Genomic DNA, 27,997 nt, shown 5'->3' on the forward strand with positions numbered 1-27,997 from the left:
TCTCCTGTTCCCTTCAAGGTGGAAGTTGCAGTCTCTTTTGGAATAGGGTATGCCAAATTCCAATGATATCTATCCTGTATCACCTAGAAACTCCAGTCTATACATTTAGATAACCTATGTGGACATATATTTCTTACATTTTGGCTAATATATATGTTACAGCACAATTATTAAATTAAGGGGGATCATGGTGGGGCAGGTGTAGAGTGGGGAGAATCAAAGATATCTCTAAGGGTTCTAGCTTGGAGGACTGAAAAAAGCATGGCGGTGCCCCTGAATGTCCTTTGATGCCTCAAGGGGACAGATACTTCAACTTTCATTTCCACTCAAAACCTCTCTTCCTTCTTTGGGTTCTTAATCCAGACTACCTTAACCTTAAACATAAAAAAGATTGATTTTTATCAACAAATTCCTTTAATGTCACATTATACAGAATTCTGCTTGTTTCTATTCACAATTTCCTGCTGAACTCTCTTAGCTACATCTGGGATCAGAGAGAGGGGACTCAGGAAAGAGAGACCTACTACTACTCCCCACAAGGCAGGCAGAAGGTCTGTGCATGCTCCTCCAAGGTAGAACCCGTGTCGGCCCATGAGAATCAGTGAATGGATGGATGTATTAGGATGTATTAGTGAATGGATGTATGACTAGTGTGTGGTGCCTCAGGAGGCTTGGAGATTGTTATGGAGGGTATGTTGGGATAGAGGAAGGTGTGGAAAATTGGCTGGCCTCTAAGGTTCCTTCTCTTCTCCCTCCTCCTGGCTCCAGGAGTGGAATTTCCTTTCAGACTTCACCTTGCCCTGCAAAATACAGAACAATCTAACATTTACACTGCAGGTTTTCCCCTCACCCTATGGAAAGTTGGAGTTGAATGCAGACTTGTATAGGTGGCACAGTGGACAGAATGCTGGACTTTGACTCAGGAAGACCCAAATTCAAATCATGTGTTAGACACTTAGTAGGTACATGACCTTGGGCAAGTCACTTAAGCTCTGTCTGCCTTGATCCTCCTCCTCTATGAAACAGGGATAATAATAGCATCTGTTTCCCAGGTTCATTGCTAGGATCATTTCAGATTGAAGATACATAGATATATATAGATATCTGTTTATCTTAAATCGCACATATATGTAATCCCATATATCTCATCTCATCTCATCTCTTTCTATGTGTGTGTACATATATATGCATGTGTGTATATATACATATACATGCACACACATGTATACATATATGTATATATGGAGTGTTTCGCAAACCTTAATGTACTATATAATTATTAGCTGTAATTATTATCAGCCAGTCTAAGCCCTGAGAAAACTGAAGCCCAAAGAAAGGAGACATGTTGCCCAAGGCCACCCAGGTAGGCAAGTCATGATTTGAAATCAGGTCTTTTGACCTGTGATCTTCCCACTATAGCACACTATATCTTCTTTTCCCTGCCCCAAATCACCTCCCCACACCTTCCCTATCCCTTTCTTGCTAGACACCTCTCCACACTCACCTGGCAGGGGTTGGAGCTGGTACGCGTGACTGTGCCTCCTCTCTGGTTTCATCCTCTGGCTCCTCTTATGCCAGGCTATAGCCCAGAGGAGTCCCACAGTCAGGAGTTTGCTGGTCAAGAGTCCAGCAACCAGGAAGGAGAAGACAGTGGGGGAGAGTGGGTGCCTGCTTTCCGATAGGCTCCTTTGGGAAGATAGTAGCACAGAATTGTAGAGGTGGAAAGGATCTCAAGGCCATATGGTCCAACCCTTACTTGAACAAAAATCCTTTCTATAATATACTCAGCAAGTAGTTATTTAATCTTTTATTAACAGTGACTCACGAGGGGGGACCCAATGTTTTCTTCACCCAGGCCAGCATGCCTTCCCACTTTTGGATAACTCTAATATAATTTTTCTTCAGAACAAAGTGGGAGCTCTTGGGGTGGGGTGGCAGCATTGAGGGCACATTGAGGTAGAGAGAGTTCATTTGTCCCCTCTCCAGGAAACTATAGCCAAGAGAATCCTAGAAACTTCTCCTCAATGCAGAATGTCTCTTCCTTGCCCCCAAATGGAGTTATTAGGGGGTCAGAGGTTAGAGGAGAACCTGTATTAACTAGTTCAGTTTCTGGTGTCTAGTAGTAACCTTGGATTTTCCTGGAAAGTGGGTTAGGATTAAGGAGCTGTACCTGGAGATGCTGGGTTGGACTTCAGGGTCTTCAGAGCTCTGGGGCTCCTCCAAGATCTCAGGATCTACAGGGATTAATAAATGTTTGTTGGATGAAGTATGGAAAGTTGAGTCCATTGCTTTGAGCCCTGGGCTGTGGGAGACCCACTCTGCTATAGAATTAAGAGCTGTGGTTATTCAAGGAGGTAGCCAGAGGGAGGAAAAGGAGGTGTTTTCCTCATCTATTGAAAACGACCTAAGAGTTCAGCTCTTGACCACCTACGTATAGATCCAGTAGTAAGCTGGTAAAAGTTTAACAACTGGTTCTCTAGAAAGAAATTCCCACACACTTTTAACTTTAATTTGCATTAGTATTTTCTCTACCAGTTTCTTAAGTCTAGAGAGTAGACAATCAGCAAAACAACAAATCAAGCCCTGATTTAGATCATATTTGCTGATTTCTGTGGTGTAAATGTTCACATCAAAAATCTAACAGTCAACTATCCATGGTAGCTTCAGGCTAACTCCAGAACATGCTTCATTCCATCACTGTTCCCATTCTCCTACAAAAATGGGGCTGATTCTTAGCCATAATTTACTACCCTTTCCACTCTTCCTGATGGCCCTTCAAGCTGCATATTTCCTTTGTGATATCACCTCTTCTGCTTTTTCCCTTCCAGGTTACCTTGATTATTTTTTGAACCAATCTTCATTTGGATAAAAATTTTGGCTTGGAATTAAGTAAGTTTATGTGTGTGTGGAGAGATGGGGAAGGGGAATTGGGGATACAACTTATGCCTGCCAACATTAACAGGACATTATCAGGATCAGAAACATAGTAGGACTGCGTACTGGAAAGAACTCAAGACTTGGAATCAGAACTCCATTCAAGCTCTCACTGTGCCACCAAATCACTATGTGATATTAGCAATTGGTTGGGGCCTCAGTCTCTGATTTCATAGAACAGAAAGGTTGGACTAGGTGATCTCATCTCTAAGGTTCTTTTGAGTTCTTTTGTTCTGTGATTCCTTTTTTTTTTTTTTTTTTTTTTGAGGCAGTGGGGTTAAGTGACTGATCCAGGGTCACATAGCTAGTAAGTATCTGATGACAGATTTGAATTCATGTCCTCCTGTCTCCAAGGCTGGTGCTTTATGCATTGTGCTACCTTCCTGCCGTTATTCTATGACTCTGAAATAGAGTCCAGTGATGTGGCTACTCACCCTTGAGCACCTCCACCATTACCTTCCTCAGGATGTCTACCACCCCATCCTGGTGGCTCTGACATTGATAGAGTCCAGCGTCATGGGCACGTAGGTCTTTGAGGGTGATGGTCAACCTGCCAGCCAGGGCATCATCAGCAATGCCTGTGCTCCCATTCCATTTCTTTAAGAAGGCTATCAGCCAGGAACGGCGAGCACTGACCACATGCTCGCAGTGTCCCTCTTGCTCATGCTGCCGGCACCAGGACTTCAGCTGCCCCCAGTACTTCACAGGGTCATAAGGACAGGAGATAGACAAGGTCTGACCCTGCACGGCTTGCAGTACTGTAGTGTTATGGGTGTGGGAGAGTTCTGTGGGAGACAGACATGGATGAAAGAGTAGAAAGGAACATTATAGGGCATAAGTCCCAAGGAGGCCAAAGACAGAAAGGTCTCATATACACCAAAGTATGAACAGCAGCAATTTTTTTGATAGTAAAATATTAGAAATACAGTAGGAAGGTTTATATGAATTAATGTAGAATGAAATCAGGGTAGCTAGGTGGCATAGTGGATAGAGGGCTGGGTCTGGAGTCAGGAAGACTCATCTTCCTGAGTTCAAATCCAGCCTCAGACACTTACTAGCTATGTAACTCTGGGCAAGTCACCTAGCTCTGTTTATCTCAGTTTTCTCATCTGTCAAATGAGCTGGAGAAGGAAATGTATCCAGTATCTTTGCCAAGAAAACTCCAGCTGGGGTCATGAAGAGTCAACTGAACAGCAACAGGAAATTCAGGGTACTACTGTACCCTGAGAAGAATTTACACAATCATGATGATAATGGAAATGAAAATAATTCTAAAAGGTAGTAGAAGTCATTAATTAGAGCAACAATCAAATACCTGGAGAATTGTTGATCAAACAGTCAGTCAATAAGAATTCATTAATCCCATACAACATGCATGGCACTGCACTAAGCCCTGAGTTTACAAAGAAAGACAAAAGATAGGTCCTGCTCTCAAGCAATTTGGTAGAAAGATAATAGATCATAGACAAAGAAAGTGGTTTACACTCCCATGATTACCAGGCTTATTGATTTTTGCATCATAACTTTTCTCTGTCTCTCCCTCCCTCCCTCCTTTTATAAAGGAAGAATCAATGTGTGCATATAGTCAATTTAAGAGGAATAACTTTTTTTTTTTTTTTAAGGCATCAATACAAGTAAAAATGCACAAGAGTGAAAAACAGTAGGTGAGACTCTGGGAATGCAACCTAGTGCAACAGGAGCTGGAAAGACCCAGTAATGGAATGAGAGGGAACTGAGAGACACTGGGGGAGAAGGAAACAAGCTGGCATATGCTTGGGGAGGGGGCTGGGAGGCAAGAACACAGGGAAGAGGGAGAGGAGACTGGAGGGCATAAGGAAGAATATGCATGCCCAAGACAATGCCAATTATTATTGATTATCTAGTTTGCTCTATCTGTGCCAGCCTTGCCAATTGAGGGACTCAGACGGGCAAAATTCTTTTCCCACGTAATGTAAACTAAGACTTCTCCTCTCTTCCCAGGGTCTAGACTTAAAGGTTTACAGGCAGAGAAACACCCTGGACTCAAAATCATGAGACTTGTATAGGAGTGAGAATGGGGGATAGGACAGGTAGGTGGCAAAGTAAATAGTGTTCCAGACCTGGAGTTGGGAAGATCTGCTTTAAAACTGGCTTCACTTATTAGCTGTGTGACCCTGGGCAAGTCACTTAAATGTCATTTTTCTCAGTTTTCTCATCTGCAAAATGAGCTGGAGAAGGAAATGACAAGCAGCTCCAGTATCTTTGCCAAGAAAACTCAAAATGGGGTCACAAAGCATCAGACACAAGTGGAACAACTGAACATTAACAACAAGGAGGAATATAGGACTTGGACGGGGCTAAAAAGTGAGTTCCTTATCTTTGGAGGCCTTCAAGAAGTGTCTGGCTGCCCATGGATGATGGGAAAGAGATGCTTGTTCAGTCCAGGTTGGAATAGACAATGCCCTGTGATGACTTTTCAGCATCCCACTCTTTCCTGCCTTGTTCTTTTTTACTTCCTCATTTTTCATATATTGTTCTCTTTTTGTCTCTGACTTGTTTCAGGACTATTTTGGGCAACAAATGCAGCTCTGATTTGGCAGTCCCTTTCCTTGGCTGAGGGAACAATGGGGGAATGGTTGTTGCTATTTCCTTCTCAGATCATTTGACAGATGAGGAAACTGAGGCAAACAGATTTAGGTGACTTGCCCAGGGTCACACAGCTAGTAGGTACATGAGGCTGGATTTGAATTCACGAAAATGAGTGCCTGACTCCAGGGTTGGGCCTCAGTTTCATCATCTGTAAAAGGAAAGCATCAGACTAGGTGACCTCTGAGGTTTCTTCCAGTGATCTAGAGCCATGAGGTTGTGATTGTTTCATACTTTCTTCTGTCCATCCTTTGTTTTTCCTAGTAGACTATAATTTTATAGGTTCCTTTTGAGGAAAGGGACTGTATTATAAGTATTTATGTATGTATGTATATGTATATAGGTATATGATTGCCTTATGAAAGTAGATTCTGAACAGTGCTGTGTAAATGTAGTTTAAGTCTAAGATGATCTTAGACTACATTTACACAGCACTATTCAGGATCTATCTTCATAAGGCAATCATATACCTATATACATATATGTATGTATATATACATAAATATATAGGTAGATATATAGATTAGATATAAAGATATAGATATATTCTCATCTTTGGAGTCCCAGCACCTTGCATGTAGTTGATCCTCAATACATGTTTTTTCAATTGAATTGAATTTCCTCCTAGGCCCTTCATCTTGATAGAGTCCTGATTGTTGTAGAGAGAAAAAAAACAACCATGAAGTTGGCATCGGGAGGTCTGTATTCTAGCGTTGGCTTTGTTATGAACTAATTAGATATCCCTCAGAGAAGGTATTTCCCCTCAATGGACTTGCATTTTCTCATCTTTTTTCTCCAGGCTGTACTTACTCCAGACTTTCTCTACCATGCATGCTGTCATAGCAAGTACCTGTTCTCCTTCCCGTCAGTGTTTCCTTCTCATGTGTAGTTTCCCCCTACTAGAATGTGAGCTCTTTGAGAGTGGAGCTGTCTTGCTATTTATTTTTTTTTATACTGGGTTCTTAGCATAGAGCCCACCCAGCACACAGCAAGCACTAATAAATGCTCACTGATGGATGGACTAATCTGTGGAATGAAGAGTTTGGGCTCTTCTGGTGCTGACATATTATGAGTCCTTTCCAGTTCTCATGCTCTGTGATCCTCTCTGTCCCCTGATTCTATCTTACACATACAATAGATCATAACTATCTTAAAGATAGGTTCGATGCAATGTCCCAACAGCCCAGGTCTTGTCAGCAGAGTCTGAACCCTCTTCTTTCTGCAGAGCAAAGAGAAAATTGTCTCTTGTGCAAGTTCTTGCTCCTTGATGATTGCCACCACCTCCTCCCCCTCCTTCCCTCCACTTTGACCAGAGAGGTCAGGGACTCATCATAGGAAGGTGGAAGTCACAGATAACCAACTAATGAGGTTTTGACAAAAGCCCTGATGATTTTAGTGAGACCTGGAAGGATTTGTAGGAGGTGATGCAGAATGACGTGAAAAGAACAAGGAGAACAATTTATATAATAACATCACAAAAAACAAACAATTTTGAAAGCCCTAAGAACTCACATCAATGTGTTGACCAACCATCATTCCAGAGGACCTATGATGAAGCAGGCTACCCACCTCTGGACAGATTGGTGATGAATTTAGGATGCAGAATAAGACACACTTCTGGATTGGGCCAAAAATTCTGGAATTTGTTTTGCTTGACTATACATATTTATTACAAAGTTTCAAACCCCACCACACAATAGTGGAGGTGGATGGAGCTCGGATGGGAAGGAGAGAAAATAGATTTTTGTTGATTTAAAAAATGGCAAAAACAATAATAAAATTTACCTAAAAAATAAACAAGAAAGAGCCCCAGATTTAAGTATCAAAAGATCTGGGTTCATATCTTGATTCTGCTACTTATTGGCTGCATGACTTGTTTAGACCTCAGTTTATATATCTGTAAAACTAGAGAATTGTATGACTTGTTATTTGAGGTTCCTGCCAGTTGTAAAACTTATGATAATGACCTGCCTTATAGAAATACCAAGGTTGAGTAGTAACCTACAGAGATCATTCCATTTATTCCTGTGATTACTGAAATGGCACTCTACCCATAGCCCAGTCGATAGTCCCAAACAGAGGGCTATCCGATATCATTTAGCTGATCTAAAGAAACTGAGATTTCATTGTTATGGTCAATTTTCTGAGGTAAGACCCACTTAATTGAAGTTTTGCCAGTGCCTCGTGGATAGAGATGTCAGTGTCAACCTCCATCCTAGTGGCAGGTCCAAGATTCAAGGGCTAAAAGCATCCTTTCTCAAAGAACGTGTTTTTTCTTTTCTCCATTATTTTTTTCCTCTTACTAACCCTTAAGGGCAGAGATGCCTGCTCAGAAGTCAGGAGAGTGCCAGGAAACCCTATTATTGGCATCTGTTACACTCTTCTCTCTGTCATTCCCTTAAGTGACCTAACCTTATACTAAGGCAAATGTGTGTGTGTGTGTATTGGGGGCATCATGAATGCTCAAGAACATCCCTCAAGAAGAAGTGGAAACCCCGTCATTAATACTTCATCCCTATTAAAATGAAAGGGAGGGTACAACCTTCAACACTTAATACTTCAGAGTGAATAAAGGATCCAGAATCCTAGACTGGAAAGGACCTCAGAAGTCACCTAATCCAACTGCCTCATTTTACAGATGAAGAAACTGAGGTCCTGGAAGGCTGTGATTTACCCAACGTCACAATCTCAGAAGCAGTATTTGAACCCAAGTCCTCTGACTCCAGAACCAGGACTCTTCCTACTGTATCAATCCTGCCATTTTACCTCAGAGGAAACTGAAGTACAGAGAGAGGAATGAGATTAATTCATAGGCAGGACTAGAATCCAAGTATCCTAACTCTTAGTCCCTGACTTTGTGGTGAAGTCATATTTTACCAGGAGGTGGAGAAAGGTGAAAATAAGAGTATAAGGAACCTGGTGAGAAGGGGCTGCTGTAGAAAGGGGAAAGAGCAGGAGGTCTGTGCATATCAGAGTTCTCACTGACTTCACAGGTTTGCTGAGCCTACCTCCCCCAACTCCTGGGTTCTCACTCTCTCTCACTGGAGGAGAGAGAGGAAAGGGAGGTGATTGAAGGAGAAGACCCATGGGAGGAGAGGGGAGAAAGAGAAAATAATGGAGAAAAGGGAGAGATGAGAGAAGGTAAAGGGGAGGGGGTACTTGGCACTCCTCCTACCTGTGATAGAAAGCAGGATGAGGAGACCCAGCAGCCACATGTCTCCTTGTCCAGGATGGAAGGAAGGAGAAGACAGCCAGCAAGTAGCCAGTAACTTGAATAAAGGACAATTTTCCCTTTGCTCTGCAGGAAAGAGAGAGTCAGGCACTGAGAACAGGAAATGGGCTGCCCAGGGATTGGGCAATAGAGTCGGAACAGGAGTCTGACTTGGTGATGTAGAGAAATGGGGGGGGTGGTATCTAAGTAGGGGGCAAATCAAGGGACCTAGGAGAGGGAAGGAAGGAGAGGGAGAGAAATAGATGAAAGGGACATAGAGGGTAAAGAAAAAGTCAAAAGGTGTGTGTATGTGTATAAATACATTTGTGTGTACATATACATATATGTACATATGCATGTATACACAAACACTTATATACATACATACACATATATACACATATATGTGTATGTATATGTACACACACATATGTGTGCATGTATATGTATGTGCACACATATACATATATGTGTGCAGTATATGTATGCACACATATATACATATACATATATGTGTGCGTGTATATGTATATGTGTGTGTATACACACACACAAACACACATATACACACATATGTGCTGGTGGAAGATCCCAGAATTCCAGAATGTTTCAGAAGGCTTTCCATCACTCTCTCTGCCTCAGTCAGGAAGGTTCCAGACCTAGCCTAGATAGCCATCTGTTTGTCTTATGACTGTGGGGAAAGCAGTGATTTAGGTTTAGCTATGGGAACATAGCACAAAGGTCAATAACTCCATCTTGTCCTTGCCAGTCTTACAGAATGAAGCTCTGGGATAATAACCTAGTATCCTGGCTCATGACTGAATTCAATTCAATAAACATTTATTAAGCACCCACTGTGCCTGGGAATCAAATAAGAAAAAGGACAGTCCTTGCCCTCAAGGGGTTTATAGTCTAGTAGGGGAAGACAATACACAAAAGGAATCTGGGAAAGGGGGGGGGCATCTTATTCTATCGTTCTGTGGAGCTGAAACCAAGTAGAGCTGCAGATGGAAAATGGTGTGAGATGAAAGTCCAAATCCTGCTCTCCACAAAGGAAAACTTTGGGATGGGTTTAGTTATCCACCCTCCAATTAGAGAACAGAATTTACTAACCCAACCCAAGTATCAGGTAAGAATATGAAACTTCATGGTAAGGATTTAAGAAGGAAGGAAAATAAACATTTATTAGGAGCCGACTGTGTGCCAAGTGCTTCACAAATATTATCCCATTTGCTGTGATTTTCTCCTTTGATCTGTACAATAGCCCTGTTATTGCTACCCCCATTTTACAGATGAGAAACCTGAGGCAGACAGGTTAAATGACTGGTCCAGGGTCACTTAGCTAGTAAGTACTTGGAGGCTGGATTTGATTTCAGGATATTCCTTATTCCAAGCCCAATCTGCCCAGAGTAATACCTAAGACAAATTTGATTGGAGGGATTTTTCTGTGTAGATTGTTTCATGTAGTCTTAGATTTGGAAGGGATCTCAGAGACCATCTAGTTCTACCTCCTTATTTAACTGAGGTGGAAACTGAATCCTGGAAGCTGTCTATAGCCACAAAAGAGCTTTAAAAGGAAAAATAAAAGCCCAAGCTTATGCACTATTAGACTCAGAAAAGAACTGACTCAGCAGATGATAATAACAACTCAGCAGAGAATCAACAGCTGATGTGCAATAGAGAAAGCAGATGACATCAGTAGATGATATCAGCCAAAGTAGTAGAAGTAGATCATACAGTGGATAGAGCCCTGACCTTGGAATCATGGAGACTCATTTTCCTGAGTTCAAATTCAGTGTCAGACACTTACTGGCTATGTGACCCTGGATAAGTAAGTCACTTAACTCAGTTTCTTCATCTGTAGAATGAACTGGAAAAGGAAAGGACACATACTTCATTTATCTTTGCCCAGAAAACCCTACAACACAACAATAAGAAATGTGAAAGTAAGAATTCTCTCTCCTCACAGTGGTATGGGAGTCTGTGTTTTCCTTCTTACCTTCTCTCTTGGCAATAAATGGATGAAGAGCAGGTCTCAGAGGTGGGACAAGCTGAGTTCAAGTCCTATCTCTGACTAGCTGTGTGACAGCTGGGCAAATCACTTAACCTCTTGTAGCAGCAAACACACTAGGACACAGGGTGGGCTGCCAACACAGGTTCAGCGTTTCTGGAGGAAAGAACTTTAAAGGAGTCAACAATCTTACTTTAATTACAGATAAGTAGAAAGAAGTGAATATAGAAAATACAAGCAGATAAATTAACACAGAGATTCAATAGACAGGGCTCCAACTGTCTGAACAAAGTAATACAACCACCTACATACACCACTGGACCAAAGAACACCAACATGTGACTAATCTGGGGGGCTATTAACAGCTACTCAGAGTCCTGTCCAGGGAAACAAAAAGTCCTTCTCATGAGTGAACCCCCAAAGCAAAATACCAGCCTCCCAGTATATACAGTTTTCAACTAATAGGCTCAGAGCCAGAAGGAATCACAACCCACATGACTCAGCACAGCTGTGAATTACCGAGGTTATCCTTCAGATGTTTGCAATTTGGCTTGAACCTAGGAAACTGAACTCCAGAAAAAAAACCCCAGCAAGATTCCCACTTTACTTACACATACCTCTCAATGCCCCAAACAGTCCTCTAAGACTAGAAATTGCAAAGAAGAAGGTCTTTTTTGATGGAAGGAGTTCTTTGTTGAAATTCCCAGTCTGGTAAAAATAAAATTTCTCAAGTAATCTCTTGTTGGTTCTATCAATGGTTTCATTTGGATTTGGGTGGGGTGAGATGCACTGAAAATTTTTGACTCAGGTCTCTGAATTTGAGGAGATGATGGATGCTGTATGTGGGGCCCTGACCCAGAAACATGAGGGAAATTTCTGCAATTTTTGGATATTATAGCAAGACTCTTGACACTATGGCCAAAGCGCTCCCAGGGTGCTTGCAAGCAGTTGGGACAGTGGTCAGTTTGGTGGAATTAGTTGCTCTGATGTAACCCTCTCCCAGTGGGCTTTCGATTAGATTCTGAGTTGCTCCTCTTGCAAGCTAACTGTCTACATAATAAAGCTGACTTCCGTTTCAGACTCCTTGGTGTCCTGGCTTTGTTCTTTTGGTATCTCCCTAGGCCTTGAGCTTGGGATTCTGGACTTGAAATCAACAATTCTAAAAAGCTAGGTGGCTCAGTGGATAGAGCACTGGGCCTGGAGTCAAGAAGACCTGAATTTAAATCTGGCCTCAGACACCTACTAGCTTTGAGACCCCGGGAAAGTCGCTTCATCCTATTTGCCTCAGTTTCCTCTGCTATAAAATGAGTTGGAGAAGGAAATGGCAAACCACTCTATCTCTGTCAAGAAAACCCCAAATGGGGTTACGAAGATTTGGACATGACTGAAAAACGGCTGAACACCCAACAACAAAAGAAACATGAACTTGGAGAAGCCAAACCTACAGACCATCATAGGTACTACATCATAAAAGGTATTAAGAGGATGAGACAGTTAATGGTTTCCAGAAGTCTGTTCTAGTATTCAACAACTCAGTCAAAACTTCTTGTCTAGTCTCAGTTCCTCCTCCTGCAGTTTAAGCCCCTGAGTCATTAAATTTGTTTTCTCTGGAAATACAGAATAGCTGCTCAGTGTCCTCTGGACTTGGTGAATTACTCTGTCTCCTCAGCCTTCTTTTTTTGAGATAAACTGACATGGTCTTATGTCTAAGGTTCTTTTCCAGTTCTTTTTTTTAAAAATAGTATTTTATTTTTCCAATTATATGAAAAGACAATTTTAACATTCATTTTAACAAAATTTTGAATTCCAAATTTTTCTTCTCCCTTCTCTTCTTCCTAAAATGGTAAGCAATTTGATATAGATTACATATGTGCAATCATGTAAAACATATTTCCATATTAGTCATGTTGCGAAAGAAGAAACAGACCAAAAAGGAACACACACATACACACACAAGGTGAAAATAGTATGCTTCAATCTGTATTCAGATTATATCAGTTCTTTCTCTGCATGTGGATAGCATTTTCCATCATGAGTCCTTTGTAATTGTTTCGGACAATCGTATTGCTGAGAAGAGCTAAGTTATTCACAGTTAATCATCACAAAATATTGCTGTTACTGTGTATAATGTTTTCCTAATTCTGCTCATTTCACTTTGCATCAGTTCATATAAGTCTTTCCAGGTTTTTCTGAAATCTGCCTGATCATCATTTCTTATTGTACAATAGTATTCCATTATATTCATGAACCAGAGCTTGTTCAGTCATTCCCTGTCTGATGGACATCTTCTCCAGTTCTGAAGCATCACCACATCATTATAAGGTGGACAGCAAACCTACACTCTAATAGAACCTTGACCAAGGTATAAAATCAGACCTTAAGAGCTGGGAGGGTCTAATCTAACCCCTTTATTTTATAAATGGAGAAGCTGAGGTAGTAACTCAGCCAAGACCACACAGCAAGATAATAGGAAAGCCGGGACCAGAAACCTCCTTTGCCACCTGGCAGGTAGGTGTAGTAGAGTTCTGGGCTTGGAGTCAGGAAGATCTGAGTACTTAATACTTATATTTACTGTCTCAGATACTTTCTCACTGTCTCTGGGCAAATCACTTAACCTCTATCTGACCCAATTTCCTCAATTATAAAATGGGAGATAATAATAGCAACGACTTCCCAAAGTTGTTGTGAGGATCAAATTGAGATACTATTTCTAATATGCCTGGCACATAGTAGGTACTTAATAAATACTTGTTCCCTCCTTCCCTACCAAATCAAAGTGTCATTGAGAAAGGAGTAAGTTACTGTTTAGGACTGGTACTTACTGGAATTTTGCTGCCAACAAATCAGAAGTTTGCCTTCTAAGAAATGTTATGCTTCAGCCTGGGAGTAAGGAGGCCTGGGTTCCATTTTTTTTTTTGAGGGGGTGAAAGCAATAAGGACACTATTGCAATAAACCAAGTAAAAAGTAAAGAGGATTTGAACCAGGGTAAAGTCTGTGTGAAAAGAAATGAAGAGATGCTTGCAAGATATTATGGAGATAGAATGAACAAGCCTTGGCCACTGGCTAGATGTGAGTGGTGAGAAAAAGAGAAGAATCATGGATGATTCCAAGGACATGAACCTGGGTGCCTGAAGGGATGGTGATAGGAAAATCAAGAGAGAGCAGTCTGACAGAGATCAAAGGAGGATGGTGTGCCCAAGGGAGGGGGGAGGGTTGATAGGGTCAAAAACTCTAAAGAAGTTAAGAATAATTAGAATGAGAAAAGGTCACTTCATGTAGCAGTTAAGAGATCACCAGTAACCTGAGATAGAGCAGTTTCAGAATGGTGAGGTAAAAAATCAGATGACAAGGTTTTGTGTACATCCTTCGTTGCCGAAGGAGACCATGCCATCAGAGAAATGATGACATGACTCGCACTTGACTTTGTTTTGAGTGAAGAAGGGCTGTGCAGGTCACCAGCCTCACTTCTCCTCCAGAGCCATCCGAATCCAGTGACCTGATATTCCTTGGGATGACTGGAGATGGTCCAGGATGCACTGGGAGACCTTGGGCCCTTTAGGGCAAGGTCTATGCAGGTACTCACTTAGTGTGAGGCAACGCCCATTCATTGAATAGGCCTGTTTAAGAAGTAGCCAGGGCATGGTCCCTTTATTGAGGTCAAGAAAAACAAAGATATCAGGCTGGGTGGGAAACAGCAACAGTTACTATTGATTATCACTCTAAAGCCAGGAGGGTCCAGGAGCCTTTGGCAGGGGCCCCTTGGAGTCCCAGTTTCAGGGTGTAGTGGGTTTAAGGTTTTGGGAGAGGACAAGGGACAGGACAGGACAGGACAGGGCAGGGGAAAGGAGAGGAACAAAGTCAAGTGCAAGTCATGTCACTGTTTCTCTGATGGCATGGTCTTCTTCAGCAAGGAAGGATGAACACAATTCTGTGAGTAGATATTGCTGGCTGAATGCTAGCTGGGCTCCTCACCTCCTTCTCTCCTGTCGGTCTCCCCCTCCCCTTCCTTCTCCTCTCCTAAGGAAGGTAAATTTGGATGTCCAAAAGTTACCCAGCTGACCTGGATTTTACTGCCTCCTTTTAGATTATAAGGTATTGGGAAGTAGAAGGTGAAGAAACAGACTCAATGAGTGTAGTGTATTTCCTATAAATTTGATTGTGAAAAGGAGAACAGATATAAGAAGATAACTTGAGGGAATGGGAGGGGATCAAGTGATAGTTTTCATCTTTTTCCTTATATTTTTTCTTTTTTGGAAGCAATTGGGGTTAAATGACTAACTCAGGATCACACAGCTAGTAAGTATCTGAGGTCACATTTGAACTCAGGTCTTCCTGACTCTAGGGCCAGTCCTCTATCCAATGCCCCACCTAGCCTCCCCCTTTATTTTTTTCTAAGAACAGATCTTGCTCTCTATCACTCAGATTGGAAATGTAGGGACCTCTTATGGCCTGATCATCAACATAGGAACATTGACCTACTCCATTCCTGACCTGGAGCAGATCTTCCTTCATTAGTCAACTCTTTGACTCACCATGTTAATATCATTCTTAGTGGGACACCTGAGAAGCTTAGCCCACTGACTCCATTTTAGAACTTCTGAGCTCAATAGATCTGATAGCTTCAGCTTCCCTGGGAAGAAGCATAGGTATGTGGCATGATGCCTCGCTAAGTGTTCTTTTTTTTCTCAAGGAAGGAGGAGACTCAGGAACATTTGTAGGGGGAAGGGGAAGAGCCAATGGATTAAGAGAAATTGAAGGGAAGAGAAAGGACAGGATTGTTAGGAGAGGCACACTCTCAGAAGGAGGTGATGGAGCAAAAGGTACAGATGGAGGAACTGGTCGTGGCAGCAAAAAGACTCATTTCTTCATCAGAGATAGAATCAAAGGGGAAAAAATAAGGGAGGATGAAGCTGGGTTTTAAGATATTAGATGGGGAAGAAGAGAGAGACACACATTATTTCAAGATAGATAATCTTTATTTTCTCAATAAAGGAGGGGGAAAGATTCACTGTTGTGAGGGAGGGTGAGGAGGTGGTGTAGGGAGTCTGATATAGCAGAGAGTGTGATAAAGAGTCAATGAGAGAAGAATGAGTTACTATGTATAGTGAGAAAGCCCAGGTCAGCTGAGGAAATTTCTACCTGGGCAGCTGAGGTTGTTTTTCCTGGAGAAGAGAAGGCTTGGGGAGGACATGATAGCATGTCTTTGAATAGTTGGAGGAAGGCCTGCCATATGAAAGACGCTAAGCATTCTATGTGGCTCTGCATAATGGAGCAGGGCCAGCAGATATAGGTTGGAGAGGCAGAGTTCAGCTCAATGTAAGGGGAAAAACACAATAAAAAACCTTCCTTCTAATTGATGTTCTATAGAGGAAGAATGGGCTGCTTTAGGATATAGTGAGTTCCCCAAGCCTAGAGGTCTTCAAGTGGAGGATAGATGATCATGGGTCAGGGATATTGTGGGAGAGATTTCTGCCCTGGGTTCAAAGTTATAGTAATTGATTTTGTGCTGAAAGAATACATACATGTGTATAATACATACATATATATATTACACACTGCATAGGCAAACATATTTGTGTGCATGCATGTGCTATGCACATGTGGTATATATTTGGGCATAGAAATATAATAATATATGTATATATGTGCACATGTACAATATGTGTGTATGCATAGCTTGTGTAAGTGTACATGTATGTGTATACATTCCTATGTGTGCATACGTGTGTGTATGATGGATATATACTCATATACACATTCATCACTCTTCTCCTCTCTCTCCTTTGCTCTACTCTGTCTCTGTCTCTTTCCTTTTGAAGGAGATCCACCTGATACCTGTCAATCTTGACAATTATCATCCACTTCAGGCATTTTAGGCGTGGATAAATGATATTCCCAGAAGAAATCTAAAAAGTGCTGCTAGGCATTATGAAGACTTAGACTAGAAACTGAAGATAAATGTTTTCATTTCTGATGCTGATTGAAGGCGAGGGCTTCAGAAGAGAAAGGCAGGTTGAAGAAGTGACTGGTTGTTTTTGTCATTGTTGTGACCAGACCATGACTTTATTAGCTTAGGGAACTCTGTACATAGAAACTCCCTGCTGCAGATCAGCAACATCTCTAAAACTTAAAATCATGGAGTATTTGGGGCTAAAAGTGAATAAATGGTTAAGTAAAGAAAATTCAAGAAGTTCCCTCTTTTCTCTTTCCCTTATCTTCACATTTTCCTTATCTCCTCACTTCTCCTCCCACCTTCACCTCAACCTACCACCCAAAGGCTCTTGGTTAGAGGTGGAGCTGATATAATGAAGAATAGGGAAAGTATATTTGATTTGACCAAGAATTCTTTAAAGTGTAAATGAAAAGAGTCGGGGAACTGCCCAGGTACACCTGCCAAGATAAGCTATGGGAAAAAACCAATCAGGAGAGAAGACCAGGAATTTTTAAAAGACAATATCCAAGAAGAGAGCCACCAATAAAATCCAATGAATTCTGTTGTCTATACACAAATGCAACAACATATGGGTAATAAAGAAGGTGAACTAATTATCTTAATACAAGAAAGTCAATTAATCTCACAAGGTATCAGTGAAACTTGGTAGGATGGGACTCATGACTTGAATTTGATTCTGGAATATTATAACTTATTTTAAAAAGAACTGAATAGACAAAAAGAAGATAATAGAAAAGCATTGCGTATTAAATAAAATATACTCATATGAGGAAATCTAAGAAGCAAATATTGAGGTGGGGTACATTTGAATAAGGATAAATGAAGGGAGAAACAGAAATGACATTGTTTGGATAATCTGGGTGGAAGAAGAAAATAGATGAAAAATTCTGGGCACAGAAGACATACTTAGAATGGAGGCATGGTGCTGTATTGATGGGGGACTTCAATCATGTCTATGGAGTTCTCCCTGCCTCAAACAAAACAGCTGACATATTCTTCGCTTGCCTTAATAACAGTTTTATTCTTCAAAAGGAAGAGGAAGTGATGAAGGGAACTGCTATTTTGGACCTCATTCTGACAAAGCAGAAATGATGGGAGCCTTGGAAAAAAGTGACCACTCCATCTTAAAAAATATCATTATACAAAGAAGAAGAAAGTCAGGTCTAATCTCAGCGTACCCTAGGGTTGGTGGAAAGCAAATTTCAAAACAAAAAGATGGACAGTTTATTATGATCCAAAATTTAGTTGGGCTGGTGAAATTCAGAGGTAGTTTAGTGGTTAGAAAACTAAGCCTAGAGTCAAAAAGGTCTGAGTTCAAATCCAGGCTCAGACACTTATTAGCTTCAAGACCCTGGGCAAGTCACTTAACTTCTGTTTGCTTTAGTTTCCTCAACTGTAAGAAGGAGGTCATAATAGCCCTACCTTCAAGGGTCATTGTGAGAATCAAGCAATATTTGTAAAAATCCTTGACATAGTGTCAGGAACATAGTAGGTGCTGTATAAATGTTTATTCCTTTCCCCCTTGATTAGATCCAAGAATATGGGGAATATTCTGAAGTCACATTTTTCCCCCAATAGACATGAAGAGGGGAACATGTTTAAAGAGATGGATGGATAAGTGGTTCATTGACCAATTTAAATATTAAAAATGCATATGTAAAGATATTTAAAACAAAGGAAGACAGAGAAGAGTAGAGGGGTACTCTAAAATAGGGGTCTGGAGTGCTAAAGTTCATAATGAGATGGGACTTGAGATGCATTCTTAGGAGAACAATGAGGACTTTTAAATTTATCAATTTACCATTTATTTGAGAATTACTAATTTTCCCCTCCCCCCCCCAATTAAGTAATCTGATAGCATAAGCCGCTGTAATGCCCAGATTTCTTGGGGAGAGCCATCTTTGGTGCTGCCATCCAATTTGTCATGCTGCATTTCCCCGTGAGCCATTTAGGGAAAAGCTACCCTACTGTCCTTTCCCCTTGTAGCTGATATAAGGGCTATATATATATATATACCCATGTGGCTGGTAGAGAGAAAGAACACAAGGCACAGACCTGAAGGATGTCCTTTCTCATCTGCAGTTGTCCTGAGACCTCTACTGGCAACTGGGAATATTCTCTAATAAATCTCATTAGGTGCCTAAGTTCCCCACATGTGGCTTATTTTGGGTCAGTGAGTTCATCACCAAGTCACTTATTTTGAGTACAATACCCAAAGTATTATGAAAGTATTATGAAAAGGAGAATATGATTTAAAATCCTTTTCAGTTATTTCCTGTGGACCCTCACAGGAACCCTAACTCCATTAATTAACAAATGTGTTTTCTTGGGGCAGATAGGTGGCACAGTGAATAGAATGCCAGGTCTGGAGTCAGGAAGACCTGAGTTCAAATCCAGCCTCAGACACTTACTAAGCTATATGACTCTGGGCAAGTCACTTAACCCTCCTTGCCTCAGTTTCCTCACCTGAAAAATGAGCTGGAGAAGGAAATGGCAAAGCACTCCAGTATCTTTATCAAGAAAACCCTAAATGGGATCATGAATAGTCACATGACTGAAAAGTGACTGGAATGCCTTCCCTAAACTATGCTCATAGGATCATAGGTCTAGAGCTGAAAGAGACCCCAGAGGCCATCTAGTTCAATTCCCAGAATCTCAGACATAGTTGAGGAACAAGAATGGGGCAGACCATTCTCAGCCACTCCAGTCAAAGCCAAGATAGACTACAGTTGTCTTAGGATAAAATGCTTGTGCTTGCTTACCTCATCAGTTATATACTTCTGTTTGTGTTTCTTTTCCTATAGTTTGTTGACAAAGTTTCTTCCCTTCCCCTAAATTCTAATTTTGTTGTAGCTAGACTAAGGTAATAAAGACCTGGTCAGTACCTAGACCTACAGGAGGGGGTGGGAACGCATTATGAATATCAGTTCTATTGGTGGTAGAAGCAGTGATAAGTGCAACTTAGCTCCCTTCTCACCCCCCTCATCCCCACACCAAAACGATCTTTGGATTCAGATGCAGTTCCTCACTCCATCCAGATCAGTCATCAATACTATTCCTTTTATTGACAGCTAAGAATCTTTGGTAGGGTAATCTGGAGGCAGAGTAGGGGAAACCTACAGTCAAAGACTTGGAATCCAGTCCTGACTTTAGCACTGATTATCTCGGGCAAATCTGATCGCTTCTTTCAGATAGATAGATACTGCAATTATTAGTCAATCAATAAATACTTACTATGTGCCAGGCACTATGCACTGGGAATAAAACTATAAGGGGAGAGAGAGAAAGAGAGAGAGAGAGAGAGAGAGAGAGAGAGACAGAGAGAGACAGAGAGAGACAGAGAGAGACAGAGAGAGAGACAGAGAGACAGAGAGAGAGGGACAGAGAGAGAGGGACAGAGAGAGAGAGACAGAGACAGAGAGACGGAGACAGAGACAGAGACACAGAGGGAGGGAGGGAGATAGAGATATAGATAGCAGACAGAATCAGAGACACAGAGAGACAAAGAGACAAATGGCAGAGAGAAATAGAGACACAGAGATAGAGACAGAGACAGAGATAAACAGTGAAATGAAGGAGGGGAATATACCTAGGAGAATTTCAGAGGTTCACATACAGCCTATGTGACCTGGAGGAGAACTTTGAGATCATGGTGTCATACTCAAATAGAGATGTGGCCACTAAACTGTACATAAGAATCCTTGTAAGTAGCATATTAATTTAGAAAACAACACATTAACATTATCTGTGTCCTATTGTATTCTTATTTATTTTGCTAAATATTTCTCAATTATATTTTAATCTGGTTCTGGCTGCACTCAGGAGTGTGGGGCCAAGTGTTAGACTCCTCTGTTAGACATCTAGTTAAAACCCCTTATTTTATAGATGAAAAACCTGAAGCTCAGGAATATGTAACTTGCCCAAGGTCAGACACCAAATTAGCATCAGAGGCAGTCAACAATATATTGACCAATTAGTATTGCACTTTTAAATAGCTGTCATTCAGATTTTTTGTGTGTGTGTATGGAAATGGGAGGGCTTATAATGGCAGTTCAAGCGACATGTAGATTATGCAAGGAAACTCTAGAAACTGACACTTTGCATCAGTTCATGCAAGTCTTCCCAGGTTTTTCTGAAAGCATCCTGCATATACTACAACTTATTTAGCCTTTCTCCAGTTGATGGGTGACTTCTCAATTTCTAATTCATTTGCCACCACTAAAAGAGCTGCTATAAATATTTTTGTACAAATAGGTCCTTTTCCTTTGATCTCTTTGGGGTACAGCCCTAATAGTGATATTGCTGAGTCAAAGGGCATGCACAGTTTTAGAGCCTTTTGGGTTAGTTCCAACTTGCTTTCCAGAATGGTAGAATCCGTTCACAACTCCAACAGCACATTTTTGAAAGGTAGAATTCTCTGTGTGTCTATTATTTGTCCCAAGGTCCTACATTTGCCACATCTTATATTTCATTGCATTTTTTAACTTAGAGCTCTGCTGATCTGACCCTTTCTGAACAAAGGAGCCTGTCAATCAGATGCTCCTCATGGCTCAATCTTTCAGAGTATGGACAATTTACTGTTTCTAAAGTCCTTTGAGTACCTAGGCCTCCATGAATGTTTCTCTGATGCCCCCTGGTGGTGTAGAAGTGGACCCCCCCCCCCCCCCCAAGGGCACTCTCAAGTTATACTAGTCAGAGAACAAGCTGCAATAGGTCCTGCCAGGATGGGAAGGTTTTGAATATGGGACCAGATAGTATCTGTTGTCCAAGTCCTGTCATAACTAAGTACATCACCAGAGGATGTTTACTAGATGGAGACTTTTTTGACTAGGGAGGCCCATGAAAGAAATTAAAAAAAAATGCACAGGCTGATTAGAAACTTGGATGTGATGACTGGGGTTTTGTCAAACACCAGGCTTCCAAGGGTTAAGATCACACTTGGACCCTACCTTCATCCCATTACTCCCCCTAGTCTTATAGAAGAACATCCCTAATTCTCTTACCCCACGGCAAACATATTTTGAGGTCACCTACATGCAAGGTGCTGAGACTCCGAAGATGAAAATATATCTATCTTTATCTATATACATCTACATACTTACACACACACACACATATTCATACACATACATACAAATAATACAGTCCCTGTCCTCAAAAGGAACCTATAAAATATCAGTCTATGAGGAAGGAGAAAGGATGGAAAGAAGAAAGTACAAAATGATCACAGCATCATGACTCTAGAGTCATGACTCTGAATGTACTCAGAGACCACCTAGTCTGATCCATTCTTTTACAGATGATGAAACTGGGACCCAGGGATCTTAGGTGATTCATAGGATAGCCCATGTGAGTGGGAAGTAGCATTGGTTGCATTTGAACCCAGATCCTCAGACTCTAGAGTCATGACTTGTTCCATTGTACTATGTCAAGCAGAATGTTTCTTGCTTGTGGGTCCCCTCTAATGCTCACTAATGAGGAAATGGAGCACTGGTGTGCTGGAGTCAGTAACTACTGGCTTGCGAGAGTTGATTAATTTTTAGTGAGAATGTTTATACTTTGGGGCAGCTAGGTAGCTCAGTGGAGAGAGTGCCAATCCTGGAGTCAGGCAGACTCATTTTCGTGAGTTTAAATCTAGCCTCAGACACTTATTAGCTGTGTGACCCTGGGCAAGTTTGCCTCAGTTTCCTCATCTGTCAAATGAGCTGGAGAAGGAAATGGCAAACCACTCCATTATTTCGGCCAAGAAAACACCAAGTGGGGAAACAGAACTGGACACAACTCAAAAAATGACTTAAAAAGATGCTCTCTAGGTGGCGGTCTGAGTCCTCTTTTAACGCCAGGCATCGTACTGATAGAAAGAGCAAAGGACTGGGAATTAAGAGATAAAGGTCCCTCCTTCTCCCTAACATGCTGTGTGACCTTGGCCAATCAATTAATCTCCAGGGTTCTCAGTTTCTTTTCTTGTAAAATGAACTGGATGAACTAGAAAAGGAAGAAAGGAAAAGAGCATTTATTAAATGCCCATTATGTGGCAGATACTGTGAGCTAAGTGCTTTACAAATGTTATCTCATTTGATCCTTACCTTATCCCTGGGAGGTAGGTGCTATTACACTTTCCATTTTACAGATGAGGAGACTGAGGCAGAGAGAGGTGAAGTGGCTTACCCAGCATCCCACAGCTAATAAGTATTTGAGGTCACATTTGAAGTGAGGTCTTCCTGACTTCCACTTGACTCTCTGTACCACTTAGCTCCCTAGGTTCTTTTCTTTGTTTTCCATATTCTTTTCCAACTCTAAATTATAGTGAGACCAAGAAATTCCACCTTGCCTCACTGCACAGGGCTGTTGGGAGGACCAAAATGAGATAGCATATGTGAAAAGTACAGGTACATGGTCACATGTAAGAGATAACTAGTCTTACTCACCTTGGGCTTTTGCCACAGAGTCATCACAGATATGATGGGAGTAATCTCCTGCCAAAGCAATGAATCAGTCAATTAATCTACTGGGAAGTTAGCCTGTGTGGTCTCTCATAGGAGGCACAGAGCAAGAAGATTGCCCCTGTACTGATGAAAGATTTTCAGTAGCCTTAAAAAACAGGTCTGTACAATATAACAATACAAAAAGTGCTAGACTTGGAGGCAGGAAATCTGAGTTTGAGTCCTGGTGTTGTCATTACTCCTTTAAGGGTGGAGGATTACCTTGAATAGTTCATATTCTCTTTCTAGGTTACAGTACTGTCATATAAAATGAAGGGGTTAGGTGAAATCATTTTGTAGAATTTGTTTGGTGTAGTGGAAAGGGCCTTGAATGAAGAATCAGAGGGCCTGGCTTGAAATCTCATTTCCTCCAGTTACTACCTATATTGTAGTAGTAGTAATAGTAATAGTATTAGCACTGCTGCTAGTACTAGTACTAGTACTAGCACTAGTAGCAGTAGCAGTAGCAGTAGTAGTAACATATTACTATTACTGCTACTGCTGCTAGTGCTAGTACTAGTACTTTGGGCAAGTCAGTTCTACTCCACTTCTATACTAGAGTAAATAAGGTCTGGAACGCTGGGTCTTGTCTGGATTAAGAATCAGGCACTGAGGCAGGGTGGGTAGCCAATATGATCAAGGGCAGAGGTGGTGCAAGATGGCACTGAACTTCTTTGGAGAACATGATCTTGAGAAAAACTTTATAAAAATGCACATCCATCTACATATTTGCAGAGATGTATTTTTGAGATTATGCAACCTTAGAAAGCAGAGGAATCAGGGCCCAAAGTGGGATCACTTTAGATTGGAGGTATGTAGAATTTTGGGGAAGATCAAGGAGCACTGGGTGCTGTCCAGGGAAAGATAGTCTCAAATAGAAAGAGTAACCAAGTAATATTTTTGGTAGATCTATGGAGGCATAGATATCATTTGTTACGTGCTGTATGTAGGAAGTTTGTGATTCCACATGATGGAAGAGGTTTATCTTGGGGTAATTGTTGAATATATGAATGAATGAAAACAGATGTCATGTGGCTTTATGTGGATTTAGCCCAAGGGAAGGTCCTGGGAAAGGGATCTACTACTAGCTTTCCTGGGGCAAGTCATTGACTGTAATCCCGCCAATGAGGGAATTCAAGATGGTAGTGAGGCAGAGTCAAAGCATCCTGGGAGGAAGACATTATTCAGGGTTCAGGACTAAGGTGGGAGATATACATGTTCAGCAGATTACTCTACCAAACATATCTGTCAAATCAAGTGCAGCCAGAGACCCTGAGTAGAGTTGAGTGTGGGACAGGACTAGATACCAGCTTGGAATAGAAACAAACTTTGATACTTGTTATTTGGGCTTATGAGCTAAATCTTTTTCACTCTCTTATCCTCTGTACAATTTTGTATATCATAAAAAATCTCAGAATTTAGAAATGGAGGGATCTTTGTGATCATTATATTTAAATTCTTACAAGTGAAAACAAATGGAGTCTCCAAATAAGGAAGTGACTTGTTCAAGGTCACAGGGAAAATTATTTACAGAACCGGGACTAGGTTGGCTCCTCTATAATATGTGTGATCTTGGGCTTAATCTTGATGTGCCTTTGTTACTCCATCTAGAAAACTGAAAATGATGTCTATGATATCTTCCTCTACATATTATCTTATAGCCAGAAGCCTATTTCATTCACTGTCTTCACTCGTGTTCATCACAATGGCTGGTGGTTGTTGGATTTCACTTCCTGCTTAATTGAGGTCTCACCCTTGAACCCTTTTTTCATGGGATCATAGATTTAATTTTATTTATTTTTGCTAGGCAATTGTTGTTAAGTGACTTGTTCAGGGTCACATAGCCAGTAAGTATCAAGCATCTGAGGCTGGATTTGAATTCAGGTCCTCCTAACTCCAGGGTCAATGCTGTACCCACTGTGCCACCTAGCTGCCCCATCATAGACTTTAGAATTGGAACAGGGCTTCAGAGTCTAATCCAGTTCCCTTGTATTAGAGCTGAGAAAACCGAAGCCCTGTGGGAAGTAAATGGTCCCAACCTTTGGCTAAATCAGTGATGGGGAGAACCTGGAACAGTCTCCTCAGAGTGGCTATGGTTCAGATCTGTTCACCTGTGCCATAGAATAATAGGAATTATAGATGGGAATTTAATGATCCTTGAGTCCAGCTGTTTCATTTTATATAGGAATAAACTGAGATGCAGTGAATTGAATGCAATGTGTTGTGTTGTGTTGGTCCTTTGTTTTTGAAGAGGACCATGACATCAGGGAGATGATGACATGACTTTCAGTTGACTTTGATTTGATTGAGGGAGGGCTGTGTAAGGTCACCAGCCTTACTTTCTCCTCCAGGGTCAGCTGGGTCCAGTGGCCAGATATTCATCAGGATGACAGAAATGGGCCAGGATGCAATGGGAGACCCTGGACCTTTTAGCCTAAGGCCTTTTCAGGTCCTCACTTTAAGTGAGGTAACGCCCCTCTTTAAGAAGTAAATCAAGGGATGGCCACTGTAATTAAAAAAAAAAAAATCAAACTGGGAGGGGAATACCCTCAGGGTGGCTAGCAAAAAGAGAAACAGGAATTATTTACATTTACTCTGAGCCAGGAGGGCCCAAAACATAGCCATTAAGTGGTGCTTGGGCAGGGACTTACTGTTGTCCAATGTAAGAGCTCCAGAGTGAAATGGGTTTAAGGTCAGGTCTTTGGGGAAAAAAGAAAGAGAAAGAAAGAAGGAAAGAAGAAAAGGAGGAAAGAAGGAAAGAAAGAAAGGAAGGAAGGAAGGAAGGAAGGAAGGAAGGAAGGAAGGAAGGAAGGAAGAAAGAAAGAAAGAAAGAAAGAAAGAAAGAAAGAAGCCACAAATTAACAGGACACCTTTGGCCATCAAAAGCAGGTCACGTCTTTGGGGAAACAAGAAAGAGAAAAAGAAAGAAAGAAAGAAAGAAAGAAAGAAAGAAAGAAAGAAAGAAAGAAAGAAAGAAAGAAAGAAAGAAAGAAAGAAAGAAAGAAGGAAAGAAAGAAAAAGGAAGGAAGGAAGAAAGAAAGAAAAAGAGAAAAAGAAGGCACAAGTTAACAGAACACCTTTGGCCATCAAAATTTACTTTCCTTTGAAGAGGAGGAGAAGGAGAAGAAGAGGGAGAAGACGAGCTGAGGGACTTGTCCAAAATCACATGAGTAGTATAAAATAGAGCAGAAGTTCCAACCCAGATTCTTTGCAGAATGCCATAGAATTGTTGAATGCTAGGCTTTTTCATCCCAGGGAACCATAGTGAGGTAGCATGAAAGCACTGAATACCAGATATAAGGTGAGGTTCCATTTCCAAAAGCAACATTTTGAAATGCAGAATTTTTGCCATCAGAAACCCTACCCTACCTTTTTCATACTACACAAATTTTCTGGGGTTTGACTCTTTTGAGTCAGGGAGAAAAGAAGCCTCCTTTGACCAGTCAGAGAGTGGGGGGGCCCCTTGCTTGGCTGAGAGGGAAGCTCTTTGTCCCACATGGCTAGATAGTGACTAGCCCCATCCTTTCCCCTGGAGTTATTAAGGAGGCCCAATGCCCCATGAAAAGGCTTCATACTTGGTCCACTCTTCATCTGTGGCTTTGCCTGTTTTCAACTCCATCAGATTGAGACATCTTTCCCTGAATAATCTCATCACTCCCTCAACAACTTCTCCCCTTACATTGGCAGTATGGCTCCTTCATCTACACCACTCTGCATCTGCTGTCCTGTCTATTTTTATTTTGTCATGTTTTCCAGCTCTAGGGAAGAAGATGACTGCATGCTGGGTACCAAGCGGTGTTCCCCCCTCCCCTATAGCATCTCCCCTTTCTAGCCTCTTTTGTGTACTGTTTCCCTTCAATGGATTGTAAGCATCTTGAGGGCAAGGACTGTCTTTTTATCAAGCATATCCCCAGTGATTAGGCACTTAACAAATGTTTATTGGATTGATTAATAAATGTTTGCTGAATTGTGTGGGTTTGAGGTGGAAGCGACTTATTTGAAGGCACCACCAGGCAGAATCTTTACAGAATATCAGTATTTTCCTGACCAGTCTTATAGATCCCATGACCATAGAACCTTCAGTCTTCTTTGGTGTTACTGTTCAGTAGTTTCAGTTGTAGCAGACTCTTCCTGATCCTATTTGGGGTTTTCTTGGCAAAGATACTGGAGTGGTTTGCCATTTTCTTCTCTGGCTCATTTTAAAGATGAGGAAACTAAGGCAAACAGGGTTAAGTGACTTACTTAGAGTCATACAGCTAGTAAGTGTCTGAGACCAGATCTGAACTCAGGAAAATGAGTCTTCCTGACTCCAGGCCCACCGATCTATCTACTCTATCCACTGCTCCACCTAGCTGTGTGTGGTGCCTACAGCAAAGACCCCCAAGAGCAGCAGGGAGGTCAGGACCACACCCAAAATGATGAATTCCTCACAAAATAAGGCATGATGGGAAAATAGCTCAGATATGTAGAAAATAGAACCAAATTATCCTGGAGAAAGAGGTTTTTGTGCCTAACAGTAGAATGAGCAAATTTTAACATTAGGGGCCCACTAGTCCCCCTAACCTTAATCCTTCTACTCTACATCATTAACTTCTTGACCCCTGGAACCTGAAGTGCACAGTCTCCTTCCAGAGAGTCCACTGAACCTCATGTTCCCTCCCTTGACTGACTTGGTGATAAAAAGGTAAGAAAGAATATGACCTCTTTGGAGAGTATTCTTCACCCAGAGTGATCCAAAGAGGCAGCCAAAGGAGACTCAGGAAGCCTCTTTTCTTCCCGC

General features: G+C 41.4%; 1 protein-coding gene across 1 annotated transcript; it reads right to left on the reverse strand.

Moving 5' to 3' along the window:
• Positions 1 to 395: 395 nt before the first annotated feature.
• TREM2 (triggering receptor expressed on myeloid cells 2) lies at positions 396 to 11,266 on the reverse strand. Its single transcript, XM_072642034.1, has 6 exons — positions 10,770 to 11,266; positions 8,735 to 8,857; positions 3,369 to 3,719; positions 2,171 to 2,234; positions 1,505 to 1,686; positions 396 to 800 (listed from the first exon to the last, which is right to left on the reverse strand). Exons 2-6 carry the CDS (start codon positions 8,772 to 8,774, stop codon positions 784 to 786), a joined length of 654 nt encoding a protein of 217 aa, XP_072498135.1. The 5' UTR covers positions 8,775 to 8,857; positions 10,770 to 11,266; the 3' UTR covers positions 396 to 783.
• Positions 11,267 to 27,997: the final 16,731 nt, after the last annotated feature.

The sequence above is a fragment of the Notamacropus eugenii genome, chromosome 2 (assembly GCF_028372415.1).
Source record: "Notamacropus eugenii isolate mMacEug1 chromosome 2, mMacEug1.pri_v2, whole genome shotgun sequence".
In the NCBI taxonomy this organism is placed as follows: Eukaryota; Metazoa; Chordata; class Mammalia; order Diprotodontia; family Macropodidae; genus Notamacropus; species Notamacropus eugenii.

Bases quoted from the DNA above. Each gene is read 5' to 3' on its own strand.
- TREM2 (XM_072642034.1), bottom strand. From the start codon at position 8,774: ATGTGGCTGCTGGGTCTCCTCATCCTGCTTTCTATCACAG. The intron at 2,235-3,368 runs GTGAGTAGCCAC...TAATCCCTGTAG, and splicing joins AATGGTGGAGGTGCTCAAGG to ATCCTGAGATCTTGGAGGAG. The intron at 1,687-2,170 runs GTACAGCTCCTT...ATCTTCCCAAAG, and splicing joins GTCCAACCCAGCATCTCCAG to GAGCCTATCGGAAAGCAGGC.